Source organism: Xiphophorus maculatus, chromosome 1 (genome assembly GCF_002775205.1).
Source record: "Xiphophorus maculatus strain JP 163 A chromosome 1, X_maculatus-5.0-male, whole genome shotgun sequence".
Taxonomy (NCBI): Eukaryota; Metazoa; Chordata; class Actinopteri; order Cyprinodontiformes; family Poeciliidae; genus Xiphophorus; species Xiphophorus maculatus.
The window spans coordinates 8605800-8630339 of record NC_036443.1 but is presented as its reverse complement, the minus strand read 5'-3'; the positions used below and the strand labels follow the sequence as shown (position 1 = coordinate 8630339).

General features: G+C 40.5%; 1 protein-coding gene across 4 annotated transcripts in view; it reads left to right on the top strand.

Moving 5' to 3' along the window:
- The window catches only part of LOC102217009 (protein bassoon-like), a 101815-nt gene extending 80599 nt beyond the window's left edge, over nt 1-21216 (top strand). Inside the window, exons 8-15 of one of the 4 annotated variants that reach the window (XR_002754316.1) lie at nt 574-2242; nt 3899-4393; nt 5227-5579; nt 8278-8371; nt 9067-9198; nt 10485-10540; nt 11319-11460; nt 17532-21216. Coding sequence is in view for 1 of the 4 variants with exons in the window: in XM_023350974.1 (XP_023206742.1) it covers nt 574-3073; nt 3899-4393; nt 5227-5579; nt 8278-8371; nt 9067-9198; nt 10485-10525 (3615 nt within the window). In the remaining 3 variants the exon portion in view is untranslated. Of the gene's footprint in view, nt 1-573; nt 3074-3835; nt 4394-5226; nt 5580-8277; nt 8372-9066; nt 9199-10484; nt 10546-11318; nt 11461-17531 lie in introns of those variants that run through there. The other 3 variants (XR_002754315.1, XR_002754307.1, XM_023350974.1) reach the window with 3 other exon arrangements.
- Nucleotides 21217-24540: the final 3324 nt, after the last annotated feature.

Here is a 24540-nt window from a genome sequence, read left to right as displayed (position 1 = left end):
GTTTCCTCTCTTCCTTGATCTTTTTCTCCATTTTAAATTTTCTCCTTTCTTTTGGTCCCACTTTGTTGGATATTAATTCTTTTTTGTGCACATTACTTTATTCACTTTTTTTGTCATTCTTCCACCGCTGTCTACACTGGTTGAAAACATTCTTGGATCACTTTTGTTTTGGTGCACACTTTATTTTTACTTTTTGCGGGCGGGGTTTCCTCTCTTTATTTGTTCCCTGCATCCTTTCTCATTTGTTGTTTTCCCAAAACCATCCCTCTTTGTTTTTGTTTACTTTCTTGTCTGCATTATCACCTTGTTCATCTGCGTCCTTTTTCCTGTATTTTTCTCATTCTCATTCTTGTCCATCCAATATTCTCACTTAATTGGGCAAATCTATTATCTGTAATTTTCCATTTATTGTCCAATTTCCAATTAACCTTCTCAATGTCATATCCCATCAACTGTTCCTTGTGCACCCCATTATTACCCCCTCAAATGCTCTCCATGTTTTGTTTTGTTTTTGGCCTCCACACATTTTCCCACCCTTCCTTCCCCCTCTGCCCTTTCTTTCTCTCTCTTCAGCTGGCAGCCTTACAGCAAAGCTCTTTGCTTCGGAAGGTTAAGCGAACCCTGCCCAGCCCTCCTCCAGACGAGACTGCTACATCAGCTCACTTGACCATGATGACACCTGCCCAACAACAGATCTACTTGTCCTCTGTGCCCAGCCTCAAGCCCAGCTCAAGGTCTGGCCTGGCTGCTAAAGCTAGCCTCCTCAAAGATCTCACCCACGAGCTGAAGGCCGTGGAGCAAGAGTCTACCAAGCTTAGAAAGCAACAAGCTGAACTGGAGGAGGAAGAGAAAGAAATTGACGCTAAGCTGAGATACCTGGAACTGGGAATTCACCAGAGGAAAGAGACTTTGGTAAAGGAGAGGGAAAGAAGGGACATTGCCTACCTAAGATGTATGGGGGACACCAGAGACTATATGTCTGACAGTGAGTTGAATAACTTGCGTTTAGCAGCTGCTGCTGCATCACATGAGACAAATGGGCTACTAACAGCCAGACCAAGCACTGCTCCACTTAGCCAATTTACCGGTGACCTCAACACAGCAGCCCAGTACCCACCAACCTCATCCTTCCTCTCTTGTCAATATCCCCAGACCCAAACACCAGCACCATCTCAGCAATCAAGTGTGCCATACCAGTCATCCACATTCAACCAGCCTCCTTACCCAACAGTGTCACAGTCACAGGCCCTGCCACAGCCCATGACCCTTCAGAGTCATCCCCCTCCTCCTGGACCTACCTTTCAACCTCAGACATCCTATCCTTCCCACACCTATCCACAAGCTCAGCCCCCTTATCCCCAAACTGATACGGGGTTACCATCTGCACCTCAACCTCAGCCTCCAGCAGGGCCTACAGGTTTTGGACCTGCACCACCTGGTCAGCCACCATACCCCACCCACAGCTCACCTTATCCCAGCGCTGTGTCCCCCTACCCCACCCAGACGACTCCATATCCTGGGCAGCCTCAAGCTGATATTCTTACAGTTCACCCTGGAAGACCCAGACAGACATCACTTGCTGAACTTGAACATAAGATGCCAACAAACTATGAGACTATCAGCAACCCAACAGTTGTGGTCATGACCACAGCCCAAGATGCTACCTTTTCCAGTGCAGCCCCAGCCTATGGTCCGTACACGGGAACAACAACAATGGCAAGCTCCTATGGGCCGTATGGATCTGCACCTGTTTCCAGCAGTTATGGTGGTTACTCCACAGAGCCTCCAAGCACTTATGGTCCATATACATCAACCCCAGCTAGTTCATATGGCCAGTACACAACAACTACTGCTAATACATATGGCTACACCACCACCACAGCCAGTTCTTATGGACAGTACACTTCAACAGTTTCCAATGCCTATGGACACCCTGTAGACAGTCCTTCCACCTACGGCTCAGCAGAAGGAATGTATGGGGCTCCTGGTTTAGAGCAAAACATTCCAAGGAACTACATGATGATCGATGATGTGAGCGAGCTGACGGCAAAGGACGGGCTGGGCACGACAGCAGGGGACATGATGCATCATGGCAGTAGTGGGCGTTACCCTGGCGACATCCATGGCCATGGCAGCACATCTGGCAGCACGGCGCGTGGGGGAACTGGCAGCTCTCCCTACGGCAGGGCACCTGAGGAGGAAGCAGCGATGCAGGATGAGCTGTACGACCACCACGGCAGGGGTAAGAGCAGCTACAGGCACGGACCTCTAGGGGGCAGCAGCAGCAGCGTGAGCACTAGCATGGGTGGGGGATCCCCCTATTTCTATGACTACGACTACAAACTTGCCAGCATCCGCTCCGGGGTACAGAAACCTTTGGCGTCCTCCAGAAGCCTTCTGGCCCCCGCTGTCATGTCCTCCAAGCGCAGCAAGCACAGGAAGCTGGGGACTATGGAGCAGAAAATTTCAAAGTTTTCCCCAATAGAGGAGGCTCGAGATGTCGAGGCAGATTTGGTGTCCTATTCTACAGGTGAGGCTTACCCCTCACCTCACATTCGAGGGCGCCAGCTGATCGAGGATTATGGCTTCAAGAGGAGTGCCTTTGATGGCACCAGTGGCACAACTCATGGAAGTCGACACTACGGTATGATGGTGGATGAGGACGATCGGATTTACTACACCTCAACTGGCCGCTCCCGTTCCCATGGCTACGGCATGGACAAGATCTCAGCCAGAGATTACCATAGCTATCGAAGCAGATCCTATGAGAGAGACGATCGCTCCTACCGTTCTGGCTACAGAGGACGCCATCCAACTCGGCAATACTCTGAGGAGGAGAGCCCACTCAGCCCTTTGGGGAAATTCATGGGTTCTGGGAGATCTTCGAGCTTAGGTCGTGACCCATATGACAGTCGCAGCAGTAGATATTATTACTATTATGGCAATTATGGTTCCAGTCACTCGCTGCCAGATGTTCAAGACCATATACGGGACCTTCCCCGGACACATGTCTACAAATCGGATGATACATACATTATTGATGATTATCATTGTGCTGTGTCAGACAGTGAAGGTAATTGTGGGAGCCAAATTCCCACAGTCTCACTACCCACTACTGCTCCCACCGTTTATCTAAACGTCCCCCACCCACCCAGAAGCTAGCTTAGCAAAATAACAAAAAACAAAGGACAGAGATAGTCGTTGCATGTCAGTGTTTTCTTCGTCCTGAGAGTTACTTGGAGCTCTATAAGTCGTGGACTGCTGTCTGTCTGTCTGCCTGCCTGTCCGTCCTTCCGCCTGTCCGTCCAGCCGTTTCTTTGTTCGACAGTCGCATGGTTCTTCAGCGTGGTCGTCTTTGTCTTCACAACACTGACTGACTTAAGAGGTCTTTGCACGACAGCAATAGTTTTTTCTTCAACATGTTATTGGCTCTGTTGCACTGTTGATGTGTTTTGATATAAGAAGTTTATGTCAACACTGCAAAATTTTGTCTAGACAAAGTTTTCCATATTCCATTTGTCAAAGGAAGCTTTATTTAAAAGTCTTCCATAAAAAAAAACCTGAACAATACTGACTGTTTGAGGAGAAAAGTTTTAACTGGTTAGCAAGTTTCCTTGAGCAGTCAGCGAGTAAGGATATGTAGCAAAAAGATCTGCTGTATTAGACAGTTTTGCAGTGTTTAATATGTCCTGTTTAACTTGTCTTGTACTTGTGGAGTAAATCTGTGCATGAGTGTAAAATTTTACTTTTTGCCTTTCTTTCTGTGTCTTCCCCTACCTATCTTTTTTGTTTTTGCATGCGGTTGGTCTTCCTTCTGCCCTTTTCCTTCTTACAGCCTGCATGCCGCTCTCTCCAAACGACATGGAGATTGATTGTGATCTGCTCTCGGTTTCCAAAGCCTACCATCTGGGCCAGGAAGAAACTGACTGGTTTGAGAAACCACGCTCCAGTTCTCGACACTACGGCAGCAGCCACTCTGGAAGAAGTCGGCATGGTGTCAAACACACCTATCATGATTATGATGAACCTCCTGAGGAGGACCTGTGGCCGCAAGATGAGTACAGCCATGGCGGGCGGCATTCATCATCACGTGACCACAGGCACCATGGCACCTCTAGCCGGCACTCTTCCTCCCGTCACTCAGATGAGCCGAGATCCTCGAGGTCATCTAAGGGGCATCCCAAAGACCCGTCTATGCGCCATGACCCCTCAGGACGTTCTTCATCTTCAGGAAGGCGTGGTGAGTCCAGGTCTGGAGGGTATCACTCTTCCGACTACTCACGGGATCCAGCTGGACATCATCACGGCCAAAGATCTTCCAGGCAGGGAGATCCCCACAGATCATCACGCAGCAAGTCCCAGGGCCAAGTAGACATGCAGGGCCAACCACCAGGTAAACAGGGTGCACCTGTAAATAATTGAAATGGAGCGCACAAAAGTCACTATTTGATAACTGAAATTCGGACAATGCCTGCATCCATATGTAAATATTTAAACATATTTGTAAAGAATACAAAAGTAGTTTGAAAAAAATATGAAAATTGAAGTAAAGTTTTTTCCAGATTGTTTGCTGTCTACCAAAGATAATACTTTGCCAAGATTTTGGCTTGATAAGCAAAGGAAACAGATTACATTGGTAATAAGAATATTTAATAATATTTTTTGTTGACCATCCTGGATAGATCAACACGATTTAGGTGAAAGGGAGAAAATTTGTAACTTCATTAATAAATTCTGATTCGATCTCTAAACATTGATAAAAATCCTGTCTGAGGTAATAATATTTAATAGCCTTTGTTGTTGAGATTAATTTTGATGCTTTTTTTATAGTCAACAATCCCCTCAGGGATCAACAATTTTTAATTAACAATATCGAGTGTAACTTTTCAAAGGATATGTGTTCCCTGAAGGCATCATTGTGGACGTGTTCATAACAGTGTAGAAATTGAATCACCAGTTTGATCTTTGCATACAACACTTGTTCATTGTTGTCTCACACCTGCTGCTTCATTTCAAGAAAAAGGAAATGTCAATAAAATATTAGTGAAACAAACCCTGCACTTTTATATGGACTTTATTTCAAAGAGGGATAGATGATCCCATACCGTTTTTTTATTATTATTTATTTCTGACTTGATGTCCTCTTTTGTAATAAGATGAATCAGTTTTTGAATTGCTTTGGTTTAAAAAATAAATGAATAAATAAAAAAATTTACCTTCAAATAGGCTCATCCAGGTCCGGCAGCAGTACTGGGCGAGTTCAGGGCTCTGCTGGTGGGCCTCCAGGATCCGGGCGACTAGGCGGTCCCGGTTCACAGACGGATGGGATCCAAGGACAGAGGACTCAGCTCCAACAGCAGGCCCAGACAGCTGCAGCCAGACCAGGACAGCCTGGCACAACATCGACCACAGGCCTTCAGCAGCAGCCACCAGCCCAAGGTCAAGGCATGGGCATGGGGATGGGCATGGGCATGGGCATGGGTCAGGCCCAGGCCAAACCAGGGCAAATGGGACCAGCAGGTGGGCCGATGGGGCAGGCTCGACCAACTGGTGCAGCAGGAACCACACCGCCCACCATGGTGAGTAATGGGAACAAAACCGGAGGAGTCACAACCAGCTCACATCTGCACGCCATTTTGTGTCTGATTTTCTGTCACCAGTGTTTGTTTGACCTGATGGGAACAGTTCCAATTTCAGTTTTCTGAAAATACAAGAACAGAACTGAATTTAACTCAGGATTGTGCTGTCAGGACAAAATGATTATGGAGTGGATATGTTAAGCTGGTTTTAGCGTCTTAGCATTATTAAAGCACAATGTCCTGACTCCTTACGTATATATCCCAGAGTCTGGACACTTTCCTGAGGTTTCCAGTAAGCTTCCAGTATTTCAAAATCCTGCATGACCGATTGAGGTTAAAAATGTAAAGCGAACTTCTTTTACTCTTTTCAGCCTTCCTGTTCTTATCTGAAAGTCTCGACATGCAATAAACAGTTTCTCTTTAACATTGTTACAGCTACGCTCTTGCCATATTTTCATTTTAAACACATCACTGATAGTAAAAAGTACTAACTTCTTCACTCAGTCATAGCTTCGACATTGAAGTTTGTTGGTGTCAGTGCAATCTTGTAAAACTTATAAATACAATCACTGAATGCAAAGAAGTAGATTTTTCTGTTTTTGGTTTCTAACTTCTGATATTTGGTTTTGGCAAGTTTGTATTGTGTTTTTTTCTGAGGTAACGAGAGGAATTTTCTTCATCAGATCTCCTTCTTGGAAACCGACACAGCAAGCTATTTTGCTTAAAGCTTCACTCCTACTCCTTTAGTCTGCTTTTACCATCATCTCTCCTGTTTTGTTGTCCCCCTATTTCTCCCTGCGCTGCTTTTGAGAAGAGTTTCCTGACAACCACCCTGTCCCATTTCAGATAGTTTACTGAAATTCTTATGTGCCTCTGCTGGCAGACCTTATCTAACACCGTGACTAACACGGTGAAAGCTGATAACCCAATGTAGCTGATTCACTGTCTGCTAGACGCCCAAGAAATTGGCACTTAAGATTTCTCCCTGCAAAAATCTATTCCTGCATTTACTCCATCAATCCATTTGAAGCTATTTTTCAGATGATTACACTTTAAATAACACTCTGAACAGGCTGATGATTTTGGTTTTAGTAAGTGTACATATGAATACTGTCTATATTCACAGGATGCCATCCAAAATTACCCAGTTCCCATTTACTGCATCTTCTTTGCACTTTTTCTCTCTCATGCTTTATTAATTACATTAGATGCCAATGTGGGGTGCAAATAATGCCTGAAATCTGAGGGCTAATATTTACAAACTACTAAACTGACTGCATATTTCTGATTTGGTGATATTTTTGATAGAAAGCAGTCATGCTGAAATTTCACATCAGATTTGATGAAAAGGTTTCTTGTGGACAGTATAACGTCCAAGTTCCAATGAAATGCACTATTAATTAGCACAATAGTTTGATGAGGCATAATTAAAATTTTGGAAATTTTTATTTTGCAGTCATTACTAAAATCTAGCCCCTTATTCTGCACTTTGTATAAGGGGTCTAGACCCTCATCTGTGAAGACATTATTGCTTGCAAGACTCTGACATTTTAATGGAATGGATCTGATTTTACTCAATACCTTGTCGTGACGTGTGTAATGTGCCAGCTTGATAGTGAGAGAAGCTATGCCATGAAACTTACCAGAAATGATGTGCACTGTAAACAACCATACCGCACTGCAACGAGAGAAGTGCCGAGTCAAATTACATCTTTGCCACCATTAAAATATAATAAACATTCCCCTTGCGCTAACTTTGTTTACTCAACATTTGGAAACATGTCCGACGCATGGCTCCATTCACTTCCCTCGCTGCCATTGCCAAGCTACAGGCAATTCTAAAACAGCGCAGAAAATCGACGTCACTGTTCATCACTCCTCCTTCTGTTCGCTGATTGACCTGGTTGAAATTCAGCTGGAGAAATTGAGCTCAATGGGTGAAATCTCACACACAGCACTGAAGGGAGATGAGAATTGAGTGGAATTTGGTTGACAAGAAACAACCAGCCTAACTAAAATTTAAATAAGCCACTAATGCTAACGGGACTAGCAGCTGCTAACTAGCAGTAGTTATGTTGCTAGCATGGTAAGGAACATTAACAGAGAAGTAGATGATAGACAGATTTTTTTCATCCTAAACATTTTTGCTTTGGAGGCTTTCTCTAATAAAAGATGGAAGTTAAAACGCCTTCCTTCTGGTTATTGTTATACTATTGTAATTGATCATATATCATTTTATATCTTTGAAGAACTTAGAAGTCCCATTTAGAATTGTGTTTATCATTGTATATTCAGTATAGTTGATACCCAAATAAACCTTTCAGTGCTGGAGATCAGACCTTATTTAGCAGAAATGACAGTTTCCAGGTGCGAAACTCCCTGTTTTCTCATTCAGGTCTCAGTAAACTGTCACTGCTTAATTAACAATTGAGTGTCTTATTCTGCCGTCACTGTTTCCTAATATGTGTATTTTTTTATACTATTTTTGGCTGTCTCGCTGTATCAAAATCTGAACACTGTCTTATTCGGCTTTTGTTTGAGTGAACAGATGAATACTGGATCCTCATGATTCCAGTTTGTCACCCACATTCAGATTACATAACATGTTTTTCTCTCCCACGGCCCTCTACAACCACAGATTTACTGCTAAATTAGCCTAAACGCAGCAACATTTGTCTTTTTTTTTCCCTCTGTGCAGACAAAGATCGACACACCTCCTGTAACGGCAATTGGGGCGAAAGCGGCACCTGTCATGGCCTCAAAGGCAGGCCAGCCCCCGCTTACAGGAATAGGTGATGCTCAGTCCCAACACACATACACGGAAAATCCCATCACTCTCACCACTCACTTGCTGTCCACTATGCCTTAATTATGTTATTATTATTTGATGTTCTACCTAATCTGAGGTAAATATGAGGATTATCCCTCAATATGAAAGCCCAATAGTGTTAGGTTATTACATAATTAGCTACTGAAATAATGATTCATGAAGGTTTTAAGATATTTTTATATAACTGCAAAGTTATACTAAATAATTGAGCCGATTGCCTTTCATACATCAATCTCACAACGCCGCCTATAATAGACTAAAACTTCCATTTCATACAGTAAAAAGTCTGAGTTTTATTTGCCACTTATTTGTTTGAATTTAACACCTCGCAGAGTAATGAGGTTCCATTTTTAAGTATGTTATGTGGCCAAAAGAAGTCGCCCAAAAAGTGCAACATAACTTCAAAACACAATGTATGTCAAATCTATATTTATATAAAAAAGCTCAACTGTATTGGCTCAAAGATAAGCAGGATAGTCCCTAAGAAAATGGCTTCAAACTCATTAACATCTAATTCGTTTCATTTTCTTTCTGATGAAGATTTGTTTCACATGCAGCAAAATATAGTACACCCTCCACGTTGAGCAGCATTTACTTCTTCCTACCTGGACTACATTTATTTCTCTGCCCTTTCTCCTCTGTCCTTCTACTGTTTAGGCTCCAAGGCAGCTCCGAGACCCGGCGGCATCGGCAGTGCGGCGGCAGGTCAGCCTGGCATGGAGGGAGAAGGAATGTTTTCCAAGATTCTTCCTGGAGGCGCTGCTGAGCAGGCCGGCAAGCTGGGAGAAGGTACGGCAGGCTACTGAAACCGCATCGCAGACAGGACAAGCTTGGGGACTTATTGAGTTGCTATTATTACCCAAATGAGAGTCTTCTAAGATATACAAAGTCAACTGGATGAGCAGAGCCTCCTCAGAGGCTTTCAAATTTCTTTGCCTGATTATTATTTTCCTTACCAAAATGATTCAACAGTGAGGAAAAGTTTCTAAGCATTAGTTGATTTTTTTTTTTAAGCCACATCTCTAAAGAGCTCAATTTTGCAACAGCTTCATCACTGTGACAAGAAAACTCAGTCTGTCAGAAAAAAAAGCTGCTGTCACAATGTGGGTGAAAATATAAAGAAATAAACCACATTTTATAAAACATTATCTCCTTTCAAATGTCTAATGTAACCCTTTCATGCATAGTGGTCACTACAGTTCTAAAAGCCATTTTCTTGTGCTTCCTGTGGATTTTTATGTTATAAATGCACACAGACCACTGAAGTGGACACTAATGCATCATAAAATATACCATCAACTACTGGCCATCAGCTGCAAATGGAAGAAATTATTTTTGTTAAATACAATATGGCCGACAGACATTGTCTGTCAGGAGAAGAAGGGTCCCTCCTTCTACTGTAGACGACTCTTGCAAGTAAAAAAAATATTGTGACATCAGATAACCCCTAAGGAACAATACTACTGATGTATTTTTCAAATGACAACTTTGTATTTGGACAAAATTACAATTGATCACAGAAAAATAAAAAATGAAAAAGAAAATATTTTTACAAAAAATTTTCCTACCTTTTTTTATGCCTTAAGACATTTTTTTTTAAAATGGAAAAAAAATTCTGACACAAAGGATCATAATTCATGCATAAAAGGGTGAAGGGTGTACAATGGAAGGCCTGCTGCTGCTTCTGGACACAGAACAGTACATTTTTCTACGATACGTTACATTCTTTTATTATTTATTTATTGACCATTTCCCCGTCAGGAGGATGACAGTATGATGCTCTGCATGAGTCTATGAGTGGCACCAAGAGGTCAGTTGTGCCAAAACAAGCTGATGCTAAAGCATCAGACAAGCCAAAGAGTGACGTTGAACACCTACAGCTGCTTATCTTCAGACTTCACCGACAGTGATTTGACAGAGCTTCAGCAACAGCTCCTGAAGTGGCATTGGTGACCGTTTAAATTCAAAAGCGTTGACGTTGCTCCGTGGTTTTTGGGGGAGGGAGGTTACGTTTGAAAAGTCCGTTTTAACACATTTATCGAACCTTTTTTTTTTCTTGCTTACTTTTCCTGCAGCTATCTCTGGCTTTGGCAAGAAATTCACCTCCTTCTTCTGAGGTGACACAAATAAGGTATGTATGTTTATTCACATAGGAAATAAGTTATATAAAATGGAATATCTAATGTTTGTTGTTTGTATTCTACGGCGACTTTATATTACAAGTCCCGTTTTGGAGGCCCTCCGACTTGTACATGAGGTAAAAATGAGGTATTTTGGGTCAATGATTCCTGAAAGAAGTGCCATGAAAGGGTTTCTTTGGAGTGCATCGGGTTTAGGAATAACTTTCATGAAGCTTTGTTGGATTGCTGCTGTGTGTGCAGTGTGTTGACTCTTGCTGGCCGTGAAGAGGAAGGGGGATGAAAGCGGTTTACCCAGTCTGCTCTGGGTTTGGTCCTCGTCTATTTGTTTCTCTTCCTCACTGTTATTTTCGGTCTCGACTGCTCTGCATGTTGCAGGGCGAGAGATTTAGCACTGACAGTAAGAACTTGTTTCTGACATAAAATCCCAAACAGACTGTGTGCCATCGCAGCAGGTTATTGGCTTTGATGTTGAGTGTCGTGAACTTTAGGGATTGCATTTGAGGCTTGGAAAGAATTACAGGTTCTAAACGTTTAAGCATTAAGTCTCAGTACAATAAATGTACGCATCACAATTGCAGGCCCGCTCCTCACTGCTAGGCTCGAATAAGTGACAGCTTTTTAAAAAATCTGCACTGGCGCATCTTTATACACCACAGAACAATTTTATGCTAGTGCAATACAAGCTTTAATTGATGTATGTCAATGTGAGACTTACATGAACTCCTAAAATACTGTTTTTAAATAGTAATGATAATAATGTGTTTGCAGGATTATGAAAAATGTCATAAATGAAGTCATGAGACCTCATACGAGAAAAACCTGTGAAGTTCCCCCTGCTTTTGTTTTCCTGAAAAAAGAGAAAGGAAGGAGAGAGAGAGGATGATGGCTGAGAGGAGAGCGGAGCGTTCTGGTGAGTACTTAGGTTTCACATGCACATAAAATCTTTTTAAACTTTTAAGTTAGGATTTCTTTGGAACTCATTTTTTATTGTTGTTTTTGGATCAACATATTTATTGTTTGCTATTTGATAATGGTGTGTATTCAAATCGATTTGTACATTCACGACCATAAGATAACTTTTGACTGGAATTGATGTTTTCAGGAAGAGTGAAAACAATCTGGCTTTTACCAGGTTCTGAAAGCATTGAAATGTAACCTCAAATGTACAAAAAATATCAAACAAATTCCACAATGTCATTTGTTGAAAAATTTAAAGTAAATAACGAACTCTGTGGAAGTTTTCCAATCCTTACACAATCCCACGGGGCAAAGACCCCAAAAAACCAGTTGTTGCATTCAATCAACGAATGTCCGTTAGGCATTTTTCTAACCTTCGTTTTATGTGGCGACGATAATTTACACGTGTAAAAACATCTAGGTACAGCTGCCAGTCTCCTCAATGACATTCCAGCAAATTCCTTCAACATCTAGATGTGTGACTCCTGCAGAAAGCGCAAAACAACTCTAGAGCTCCAACTCTCCTTAGCAAGATACGTGTTAAAATCTGTATGCTCTTTTGGTTTAAGCTATATAAAATATTTTGTTGTCAAAAAAAATCTTTCACCTTCCAACATCTGCTCAGACATTACATTTGTTCCCATAATCACATCATGCCACCTACGTAATCTGGTTTGTGTTATTACGATAATCTTTGATTAGTGTTGATATCTTTCTCATCTGATCTATTACAAGATGCAGGTTGACCCGTCATCCAGTAGACTGCTATCAAATTAAAGCCGCATTATGTGAGTGATAACAGCTAATAACAATAATTTGGCTGTCTAACACGGATCGAAAGTGTTCTAATATACTCGAAGGAAAACGCCACACCACATCGAAACATCAGGAGTCCTGGTGTTCCACAAATAAGATTTATATCCATTTGGTGAGTTTAATTAGTTTTCCAAAGATGCTGAATTCCAGAAGCCAAGTTAAACTGGAAGTTTTCTTTGTGAGACTCTAATCCTGCTTTGTAATTTAATCCCCAGTTGTGAGTTTGCAGTCCGAAGGGGAGTGGAGGTGAGGGGGCCTTGACTAAAATATGTCTGCCTCTTTTTGCAGCCAAAACAAACTTGAATCCCTTTGGATGCTTCATGTCTCAGATCTGAGCATACAAAGGCAGAGAGAACACTCTGATCTCTCTGACAGGCCAGACAGTAAGGTACTTTTACCTTGGAAACATAAATATCTGACAGGATATTTTAAGCTGCGGAAATCCAAACTTTGTGACCTCGATTCTTTCCTTCCAATTTTACTTTAAGAGGTAGCTTCTGTGATAACCTACGAGGGCCACCCAGTTCTTTATTTAGTTAGATTTTTATTGCATGATTAGGCTACATCAAAGTACAGATACATTTTGCACATTAGAATATTGTGGATTTTTTTTCTTCTCATTTTAGAAAGAGAAAGTCATATTGGTTAGAGTGAACATTTTTGAGTCTTTATTACTTGTAAATGTGATTATAGCTAACAAAAAATTCGGCATCTCTGTAAAAATTGTGAAATTGTCATAAAAAACTGATGGTGTCAAACTCCAGTCAACTAATTAACGAGCAAATGCTTCCTGAGGCTCTGAGCGGGCTCTCCGTCTGGCTCAATAGGCGAAATGAGGAAGACTTCTGATTGTGCAAATGTCCAGAAGACACAATATACATTTTTTTCAACGTACCTGTATATTAAGATACATACTAAAGTATAAACAGAAACAGAAACAAGTTATGTACCAACACTGGGCTGAAAGACCACTCAGAAAAGAAGAACCATTATTCTAAAAGCCACATAAAAAGAAGAGTGTAGAGTAGAGTGTATGTTTGTTGCTGCAGGAGGGACTGGTGCAAAAAAAAATAAATAAAATGCAATCAAAAGGAATGGACACTATGTGGAAATATTGAAGCAACCTCTCAGAACATCAGCATGGTAATTAAAATCAAGAAAATGAATGGGTTTTGCAAAAGGACCATGACAGTTTGACCCAAGTCATTCAGCTTTAAAGACAATACTGGCATTTTTGGCATTCAGCAAATATAAATAATTCTGCTCGTTCTAACTGAGCTAACACGGGAAAGGTTGAGTCTGATTTAATGCCAGGTAGGGAGGAAGGGCGGACAGATGTTGCAAAACACATCCAACAATTGCGTGACTGTATATTATTTATTTATTTTTACCTTTTAGACATACTGATCCCTAAACAGACATCTCCGCAGGTTTCTTTAATCAGACGTGACAGGATGCTCTGTGTTGCAACTGTAAGAAGAAGCAGCAGAAATGGCTGCGTTGCTCTGCCTTGATAACAGTGGCTTCTGAAGCCTTTGATGCCGCAGCGGATGAAGGGCAGGCCTTGAAGTTGCCGGTTTATTTCACAGTGTGAATCCAGTGTTGCACTGAGCGTGTTTCTGCTCTGTGCAGCCATGCAGCGCTTAACTGCCTCATGTGGCTGCTGCTGTGGCAGGGTCTCTCTCTCTTTCTGTCAATCCTCCCACACACTACTCCAGCTTTCAAACATTTTTCTCTTCCTTTCCTCCATTTCTCATATAGACTCTCTCTCTCTCTCTCTCTCACTGATAAGATCCCCACTGTATCTTTTTTTTTCCCTTTTTAGATCTTGCCTTGTTCTGCCTAAATGCTGTGGTTATTTTCGTCTCTCTAAAAATGTTGTTGCCTCTACATACTGTGTCATTTTCTCTTCCTGGTATCATCTTCGTGTTATTTTTGTTTACAATACAGAGAGATTATGTCTGTACGTTCAATCTTCTCCCAGTGTTTTTGTGGAGGATGTTCCTTACAGAAACTAGCTGTGGGTGTTTGCTCCCATTCAGTCAAGGCAGCATTATGTAGGTTGGCTTCTGATGGCCTGACTCACTGCTCCACTTCAGCCCCAAAGGTGTTTGAAGAAGCTCTGGTCAGAGCTCTGCAGATATGTTTTCAACAATGAAAACATTTTCTTTCTTTTTCTTCCTGTCCTCGATCCTGCTCGCCATGTTTGAATACGCGACCCTTCGAATTCAACTCTCTGCCCACCGAGCCAGTATTGTTTGTGTGTTGTTTTTCTTATTCGAACACGGTTATGTGCACCACTGTCCATGTTCCAGTGCGTGTTCAGCAGAATCGATTAAGTTTGGTGATAGAACGCATGTTTGGAGAAGCTAAACCCGGGTCACACGCAGAGTGGGAAGGAAAAAGATGAGTTAAGTCATTTTATGGTAAAAGTTCTGATGGGAATCGGGATAGAAACACTCTTTATTCCCCTTTAACTGGTTGTTAAAACCACAAACTTTGATGTCTTCCACTGGGGTTCAATGAAATACAACAAAAGAAATTAATACAAGGTAAAGTAGTCCGTGTCAGTCTTTCAACGATCTCTTCCTAGCAAAACTGTCTGATGATAAATGTATTCCTTCAGCAATCTTGTTACAGTGCCATTGCATCATGGCTTCTGAAGTTTTTTTTTGTTTGTTTGTTTTGTTTTTTTAGCAGAGCTTAGAACGGAAATGATTGTTTGCTGTTTGACTAAATCCAGCATCAGGTGGCTGGCAACTTGTGCTTTTCTCTTGTGCTGATTATGTAAAAGCTTACGCACAAAGTTTGCATGCAAACAAATAACCAAAGTCGCAGCAGCGTTAGAAACGACTCAATTTTTCGTCCTGATCCAAGACCTGCTTTCGGTCTTTGATTAGGCCACCAAAAGTTCAAATGATGCTGAAAACGTTCAATTTTAGAGCTTTAAAACCGAGGTGACGCTCGGAGCCTCGGGTTTTACATCATGAGCCAGAGCAGGGTTCAAGTTTTAAAATGTTGTTGTAATGACTTATGTTTTTTAGCTTTACGATCAGCTTTAATAATAAGAATAAGAATTCCTGCATAAAGATGCTGAGGTTCATCATGTTATTGTGAATATCTAAGGCGTTAAGCAATGGCTCTGTGCAATTTGTTTTTCTTTTTTAAAGCCTTGATGGCTGTGAGGCGGCCCTGAAGTCCCAGAGAGTACAAGTGACATTTCTCTCGTGTCGTCTGAAGCGGCACCACAACATGCGTCCTTCACATTGTGTCCCCATAGGAGCCACGTCAGCAGGCTGACAGGCTGAGTTAGTAGTTCTTGTGGCCTCGTCTCTTTGCTTACCACAGCCGCTTTCTGCATGTTTTAACATGGAAGTTAGGTACCGCTCATGTACATAATGCGAAGCTATTTATTCCACGTTGCCACAGCATTTTTTTTTTTTGACTGCAATTTTTTAATTTCAAAGAAACATCAGTTTGAATGGAAGGCATTACAGATGAAAGACTCTGATGAAACAAGCATTAAATGAAGGCAGGTAGTTATGTGCTTTGTTTACACAAGTCACGGGGAAATCATCAGAGCTGCATCTGCCGAAGACAAGAAAATCCGTGATTAACTCAGATGGGAGAGAGAGAAAAAAAACAGGTGTGAAAAATTGGGCTAACTCTAAAACAAATCAGAAGAAATTCACCTTAAATTATAGACGATATTCACAAAACAGGATATGTTGCAACCCAAATCAAACCTGATTTAACAACTGTGTCAAATACAATTTTAAATAGTGTTAAGAAACAGGAAAGCAACTCTTTAGCAGCAAACCTTTAAAGAACATCCTGCTGAAATTGCAGCACGTAAGGATGGATGAATCTTGATGGGTTCTACTGAAACCATCTGCATCCATCTGCTTTATTATTTTTTTAAGATATAAAGAAAGAACAATTTGAAATGTTGCCTATTTTACACTCTCACTAAAAATATCAATGACAGAGTTTTCATGAATAGCTATATACTGTATATTGTTTGTCTATGTATAAAATATGCAGTGCAGTTTTGGACTCATACACCATCTGGTGGACACTTTTGTGTACCACATCTCGTGTTTGTGACCAAATTAGTGACGTTGTGCATTCCTAATGGGAGGAAGGGATTTCTTTCCCAGTCTGGCTTTGTATGGAGAAGGAAAAAATAAAATTGAGCATCGAAAACTTTTCCAAAACATACAAATGTAACTTTCCAACAGCAACTTTCTCAAGATGTCCCCTTTTGCCCCATCTGCTACATCAAGCCTGCAGCTTAATAATTTAAGCAAATATCTCTTAATATTTGTGCCCAGATGTTTAAAACCGGGGAAAATATCTTAAAATTTCAGTGTGGAATGGGAAAGACATGGAAAACGGGTTTGGACTCTGACAGAGGATCCTGCTGTTGTGCAAATGTGTTTGGGGGGAAACAAAGGAGAATTGTGTTTGATTGTCACTGTTTAATTGATCTGCTGCACAAGTGTCACTGGGTTTTTTAAATTAGATTTTTATTTTAAAAGAGAGATTATGAATTTGCTGAGGGGAGCATAGACTCTGAGCAACTCACATTACAAAACTGTTGTTTGTTGAAGCTGAAAATGTCAACATTTACAGATCATGCATGTCCCCTGACAGAAGAAGGTTCAAATGAATAAATCAGCTTTGCTTTTTTTTTTCTCTGCTTAAAGTGTGGCTCTCGCTTGCTTTCTTGCAGCCTGAATGAGCCATGCAGCTTATTTTAAACACCTCAGTGATGCTGAAAATGGCTGACCTCTTAACTTCTTCACTCATTAACAACTTCCACATGGGGACATGTTGTGTGACCTGATAATGCTTGTATATAGAGTTTTCTGTGAATGAAAAAAAATAAATACATTTTTGAGTTTATCACCAGTCAAGAATATTTAGGAAAAATGTTATCTGATTCCACACATGAGTTGATTTTTTTTTTTTTCGTAGTACATTTCAGTGTAGACTCAGTGTATCTTCAGCTCTATTTAGATATCTGTTCCTGACAAGTACAACAATGTTTATTCATTTTCTCATGAATAAACATGATGCGTAAACAGGTTATTTGTAGAGGACCTACAGAGACATTCAATCATTAAAATGTTTTTGGTCAGTTTGAGGTTTTTTTTTTTTTGGTTTTTTTTCTCACTTAATTCTCCTTTTTCTTCTTCTTTTCAGATCATTCCAAGCCCGAGCCGACATCCAGCTTCAGAAGGATCCTCATTGTTATGCAGCTTCTCTCAGAAAACCTGCAGAAGCTACAAACATCTACACCCCTACATGGAAACAGAGCAGCTGGGGGCTGAAAGTGGCAGCAGAAGAAACAGCTGTACGACCGTGATCACCCTCCCTCCCAGCAGCGGGAGCCGTGTTCATGCAGAGGTCCCCCACAGCCCGACACGTGGATTTAAAAGTTACGTTGACTTGGTGCGGAAGGACCGACGACCGCATTTATCCACGAGAGCTGCTTTCATCCTAACTTCCTGTAGAAGGTGGTAGCTTGGTTTTCCAGTCCTGTGCTCAATCTTGAAGGAATATAAGTCACCTCTCCTCTTTTCTATCTTTTTCCAAAGTAAACAATGAGCAAAAAAAAAAAAAGAAGTGAAAACTCACAGAGGCATCACAGGTTTTTCTTGTACAAAGGTCGTCTCATTAGACCACCGAATACCGACGAGGAAATCATCGAAACGTCACTATGAATGAAGCAGACGATGAAGAAGCGGCGGCCGACACAGCCCAAGCATGTCGCCACGCATTTATTATTTTTTTTTAATTTTCACCCTCTATCGACATTCCAGCTGAGGAACTGTGCCCTTCTTCTTCACTTCTTTTGCGTTTCTTGAATGCCAGCTCTTCTTTCTTTCCACACCCCACTGCAACAGTTCACAAGTTGCCATGTCTTTAAACAAGAGTAGTGTGGATTTGAACTAGCAGAAAACATGGGAATGCATGGAACTTTATAACCAAGACCTTACACTGTTTCATCATTATGTAACTGAGGCCATAAAGACATCTGAGCTTAAAGGCGTAAATAATAGCAAAGAAAGGTTAATTAAGCAACACAAAGGATCTGGCCATGGGAATAAGAAGAGCTTTTTGTTTAGTTTCCTTTTTTTATTAGTTTTTTTATGTTTTTTTTTTTTTAAGAAAGCTGTATGACTAAGTGAGGCAAATGAAACAGTGGGGTTACTTTCTAGCCAATTTAAAGCCATTAAGACAATATTTACTATCAGTTTATGTGGCAAATCTCCAAAATGCTCCACAATTTTGACTTTTAGTTAATTTGCCTTTTTGTGTTTTTTTTTCTTCTTCTTCTGTGTCAATTGCCTGTTTTTTATGTTGCAGTTTACCAACATCGCCTTAATTATTTCAAATGTTTCATTTTAAATCAGAGGCGGCGTATTTTTATGCCGTTAGGTAAGCTGGAACCACAGCCACAGAGAGGTTAATTTCTATTTTTTTACCTTACCATTGTTTTTCTTTATATATATATATATTTTCTTGTGATATGATTTTATTTATTTTCTAGCGTTTTGTTAAATTGAACTAGGCTCCCCTCCCGTTGACAGTTTTCAGACTCTTTGTTCCTATCAATAATTATGAAAGCAATAGAGTAAGAGGTAAGAAAGTGAATAGCACAATTTTGTGTCCTTTTCCAAAAATGTGTTGCCTTCGTTTGTGTGGTTTACCGCCAAAGCTCGGCTTTAGTGTGACTCAAACGCACCACTTGTTGGACTGCTGCTGTATGAACTTAGCAGAGAGCAGGAGTTCGGTGACGCCCAGACTGGCGGTTCGGACCGACGTGCTGCTTTTCTTCAGCTGGAGTCTGATCTGAGAGCACTGCAGGGCAGCAGAGAGGCGCAGAAAAGCAGCAGAGCTGGACCATTCATCACTCTTCAGTGTGGGAGGCAAGAGGGAGTGTCTGTTTTTGGAGGTTTTTATTGGGATTCTTCTGATTCTCCGAGATGGACTCCTTACACAGCTGTGTCCGCATGTGTCTTCACTCTGTCAAATGTGAACCTGAAAGCACACTTGGAGTGGTGTCAGTGATCTTACTCAAAAAAAAAAAACCTGCTGTCATGTGACTGAGGAACCAAAAATAACACACTCTGATGTGCCACAAAGTCACTCGCCTTTTTAAAAAAACAAACAAAAAAAAAACGGCCTATTTTCTATCGCGGTGGGAGTTCAGACGTCTGACCCGACACCCCTTCTCCAAGACAACAGAAACAAATCTTTTCTCTCAGACTGTCAGTCACCTTGGAAATATTCTCAGGTCAGTATTCGCCCTGCTTTTGCTCCTGCAGTGCATTGTGGGGAATCTGCGGTCCGGCCCTCATGACAGGCCCCAACTGGGCGAGGCCTCCTTCTCCACCTCCCCCTCTTTCTCCAAACCAACCAACTTCTGCTGTATATTGTCTTTGTGAACGCTTGCTGGGAACCTTCGCATGCTGCCCCGGCGCAGAGGAAAACCTCGGTCACCTCTATATTGTTCTGTTCCTGACGTTTGTACGTATGCGTGTATGTATGTGCGTGTTCGGGGGTTCAGTATGCGAGTATATAAAAAATAACCATCACCTAATGTGGGGAAAAAAACAAAAAGTTCAACCACGACGAGCATCGCAGGCAAAGGAGGCAAAGTCGTTCTATGCAATGAATCCTGTTTGAGAAAAACCTGAGGCGGTGAAGGCATGTGAAGAATAACGTAGAAGGAAGTTGCAGTCATTGTTGATCACTCCTCAGTTAGAAACCATGTCTGCTTTGTTTCATTTCTGTGAAATTTTGTAATAAAAAACACGTCGCTTCTCCTTTGATATGGGGAGCTGAAGACATGTTCACAACAACTGGGAAATTTCACTTGTAACATGGCCAGGAAGCGCTGCTCACCAAGCCTTTTGGGCAGCAGTGAAATTGGTTAAAAGTATTTGAACAGTCATTGAGCTGAAACGCTGTCTGGTAAACAACAGCTCTATAATATATATGTAGATCGAGAGTGAAATGTCCAAGTTGTCATGAATACGTCTTTCCCAGTAATAACTTTGTTGATTAGTTTAGCAGAACTGAACTGGGTTCACAGAAAAGCTTTCTAAAGATTTATATACTTAACTATATTATAGGTGTTGGGCTGCTCAGGGCTTCTCTCCTGACCAGAAACAGAATTTGCTATAATAATGTCATTGTGCAGACAATGCTTCTCCACAGGACGTTTTGCTCTGATCTTAAAAGAAAAATCTAATTTAGGCGTTTAAAAAATACACAAATAAATATAAATCTGTAGATTAGTTTTAAATTAAGTACTGTAAACTTCTACTGAAGCAAAAGTGCCCTATAAGATGTATCTTTCTATGGTGCAGTGAAGCACTATTCAGAGCATTCCTGATGTGATTATTTTTGGGTAACAGTGAATTTGGAGGCATGTGTCATTGTGGAATGTACACTGGAAAGTAAATGTACAGAGCAAAAATCATCTGCCAGTTTACATAAATGTGTTAGCTTTTTGGTAGCAGCACACTTAGGAAATGTGGCTAAAAATTAAGGTAATCCAAAAAAAAATAAAAGTCATTTAAGGGGATGTCATGATCCGAAAAATAGGATTGCAATAGAGGCATTTTAAATGATCAATACTGAAGTCTGTGACTAAATTCCCAACACCTGAAGGTGTTTCTTGCATTTGCAGGTTTCATGCTAGCCACACACCCAGCAACTGCATGCACAATTTGAACACAACATTTTGTCAAGAATCACAATTTTAGGTAGGCATAATTCCAAATATTTTTGTTTTGACTTAACAAATGTTAAAGTTTTCCATCCTTAAGAAGTACATTTACACCACAGTAAAGAAAAAAAAAAAAGTCCATATCAGGAGCAGCAGCTAGTTGTAGCTAGTTGTGTTAGGCGGGAGAGCTGTGTAGCTGAAACACCACAGATTCAATTTTAAGATGTTCAAAGCTAATTTTACTAAGGGGTAGTATATATTTTTCTGTAAGCCTTATTCACATTAACTCCAATCACTTGTGAAATACGTTGCTAGCTGAACTATCAACATGTCGCATGCTTCACCAAATTACTCCCTACAAAAACAACAGCAGGAACAACACGAGAGTTTACTGAAGCTGGTAGGTGTATTTGTTGAGTCAGATATGATTTTATAAACAAATGGTAAAGCTATGTGCATTTTAGGTGCGTTATCAGGAGATTATGGTCGCTTTCCTAACCTAGCTAACCCTCTGGTGGAGCAGCATATTGACTCTGACCTGAGGAAACTCCCATTGGGACAAATAAGCAAGGAAAACCTAAGTATCCAGAATGTCGCTGGTTAGATTATGTAATATGTGTTTCTTTTACTGCATATACATTCCATAGATTTTAATAAAATAGTTTATAGGGAACAAAAACCCCTGACTGAGACCTCAATTATATATGTGAAAAAAGATCCCTCCAAACCTTTTCAGAACTCTTATGACTTTCACAAATCACTTATCCATGTAAAAATAGTCTATATATTTTTTTGAAATATTAAAAATATAATTTATTCTATGTAAAAACTTATTTTATCAAACAGAGAGGAGATATTAAGATAACGGGAATAAAGGCTGAAACAAATCTAGCCACAAAAGCACTATATGACGAAAGATATCTTATATAAAGATCGATCTATTGCTTATGTTATTGCACAACAAATATAATCAGATTGTCAACGCATAAATAGAAATTCTGCCTAAACAGAGTTTATTTTATTTAATAAATGATATAGTGGCAAAGGTATTTTACCTTTGTTCCAAAAACTTAAACAGCAACATTTCATGCCTTTCATTGACCTCCAATAAGTTGGATGCACATGATCCAAACAGAGTTTATTTTACAGATGCACTTCCTCTAGATCAGTGTTTTAAACAAAATGAACAAAAACCTTAAAAGTAGATGATGCGCACGAAAGTCTAGATTTACCCAATTTAACACCAACTTCCTCTATTTTGTGTCTTACATTTTTGGAAGTTTGTAAAAAAAAATACATATATATATATAAAAATGAAAACAAAATAAAATGATTCTCAATCACTTCTGCCTCAGGAAAGCACACACGCGTAATGCAGCCTTGCAACGGAAGACATTCAGACGACGCTAGAAGACCGTGAGTGTGTTCATGCAGGTGCAGGAAGTCAGTGGGTGTGTGTGTGTGTGTGGGTGTGTGTGCGTGTGTGTGCGTGTGTGTGTGTGTGTGTGTGTGTGTGTGTGTGTGTGTGTGTGTGTGTGTGTGTGTGTGTGTGTGTGTGTGTGTGTGTGAGAATGACACAGCCACTAGCACACGATTAGTAAGAAGAATTGTCCAGAAATAAGATTATTCCACTTCTTGTTTATATTTAATGTGTTTGCTTTTTATTTTCTTCTGTCTTTCTTTTTGCTCCTGCATGAATACAGCCAATGAAGATGACTTAAATATGCATAGCAGTAAGGGCTTCTATATTACAATACTGGTCACTGAAGAAAGCCATCCTGTTACTGCCCTCCAGCCAGTCATGGAGTCTCTGTCCTCACACTGCATGGTGTCTTTCTGTATCTAGACTAATCAGACCACAGCGTACGCATCACAGCCTGTTTTTTTCACCGATGTTTCAACTACAAAAGTCATGAAAAAAAAAACAATATCTCAATAAATGTTCTATTTATCTGCTTTCAAGTGGACTAAAGTTTCTATTAGTTTGCAATAGAAAACAAATGCACAGACGTGAATCTGTAAGAAGTCCGTGTTTTAAAAGAAGGCTTTGAACTTGATTAATCTGACTTCCACTGGAAGACTTTATACTTTTTGTTTTTTTCTTATGCACCGTCAGTCGCTTTTGGGACGTCCAGGCTGTGGGTGTTTGTTGTAAAACCCAAAAGGTAGCATCTTTGTGCTCGCACTGAGCATAGCTCCAGTGCCAGTGCTCTTTACCGTCGGTCAACGTGTGACAGGATGTGATGCAAGATTTTCAAACAAAACAAATGCGTATATAAATATATATATATATATATATAAAGTAAATGTTTCATATAGGTGAGAGGTCATAAGTAAAGAAGCAGCCATGAGGAAAATTGTCTGTTTGTCACCGTCATTTCATCTTTTATCTGTAAAAGTGACAAGTGCATGATCTGGACACCTTCCACATTTTCCCCTGTAAGCCCAACCACTACCCCAGCCACCTCTCTGACCTTTGACCCCCCCCTACCTGCCATCCTTATTCCAGTGTAAATACCAGATGTGAACCGACCGGAGTCCACTCCAAACAAACATGTAAATGCCATGTGGGACATGTCCTGTACAACATGTAAATCTCAAGTCACCACCACACACACACACGCAGACAGACACACACGTGCACAAGAGGCGTGTGAGAGAGAGAGAGGCCTTTATACTGCAAGCAGCGACCCCAGCTGCAGCGTATGCAAGCCAAGAACTCCCTGCCGAAACTTGTGCTTCTCTTTTTTTTTGTTTTGTTTGTGTACGAAAACGACAAAAACGAATCTACAAACCGGAGCCGTGATCAGCTGACAAACTGCATTGTGTTTGTACGTGGCTGGCTTGTATGGACGGTTTAAAAGTCATTATTATATTTAAAAGAAAAAAAAAAAAAAAAGAAATCATTGTATTCGGATATGGAATTGAAAAAAAAAATATTGGTCTGTGTAGAGTTTCTATACATGTTGTGTTTGTTAAACGAGATGACATCTAAAACAAAACAAAAATATATATATATATATATGAGAAAAATATTTTGACTTCCAAGTCCAGGGTGGATCATTACGTGATGAAGATTCAGGGAGAAGGTGAACGAAACGATGAAAATAACCCAGCTGATTGAAGAAAAGAGTAAAAACAAAAAGAGCCTAAAAACGACAACAAAGTGTTCCATTCACTGTTGTAAGTGCAATGAGCTAAACTTCCTGTTTCCCTATTGTAAAACCTTGTGTATGTTTCCGTGTATTCCTCTTGTAAATGGGTGTAGTAGACCTGGTGCATCATGCCATGTAATGTGATGAATGACAAATTATGACCTTACAATACATTTCAATCAGGAAAATAAATAAAAGACAGATGCATAAAACAAACAAAAAAATTGTACGTTTTTATTTTTATTCTATCCACCCATCCATCCATAGTTTGTTGATTTCTTCAATGTAGCAAAATCTTGTTTTACTAACTTAGCTA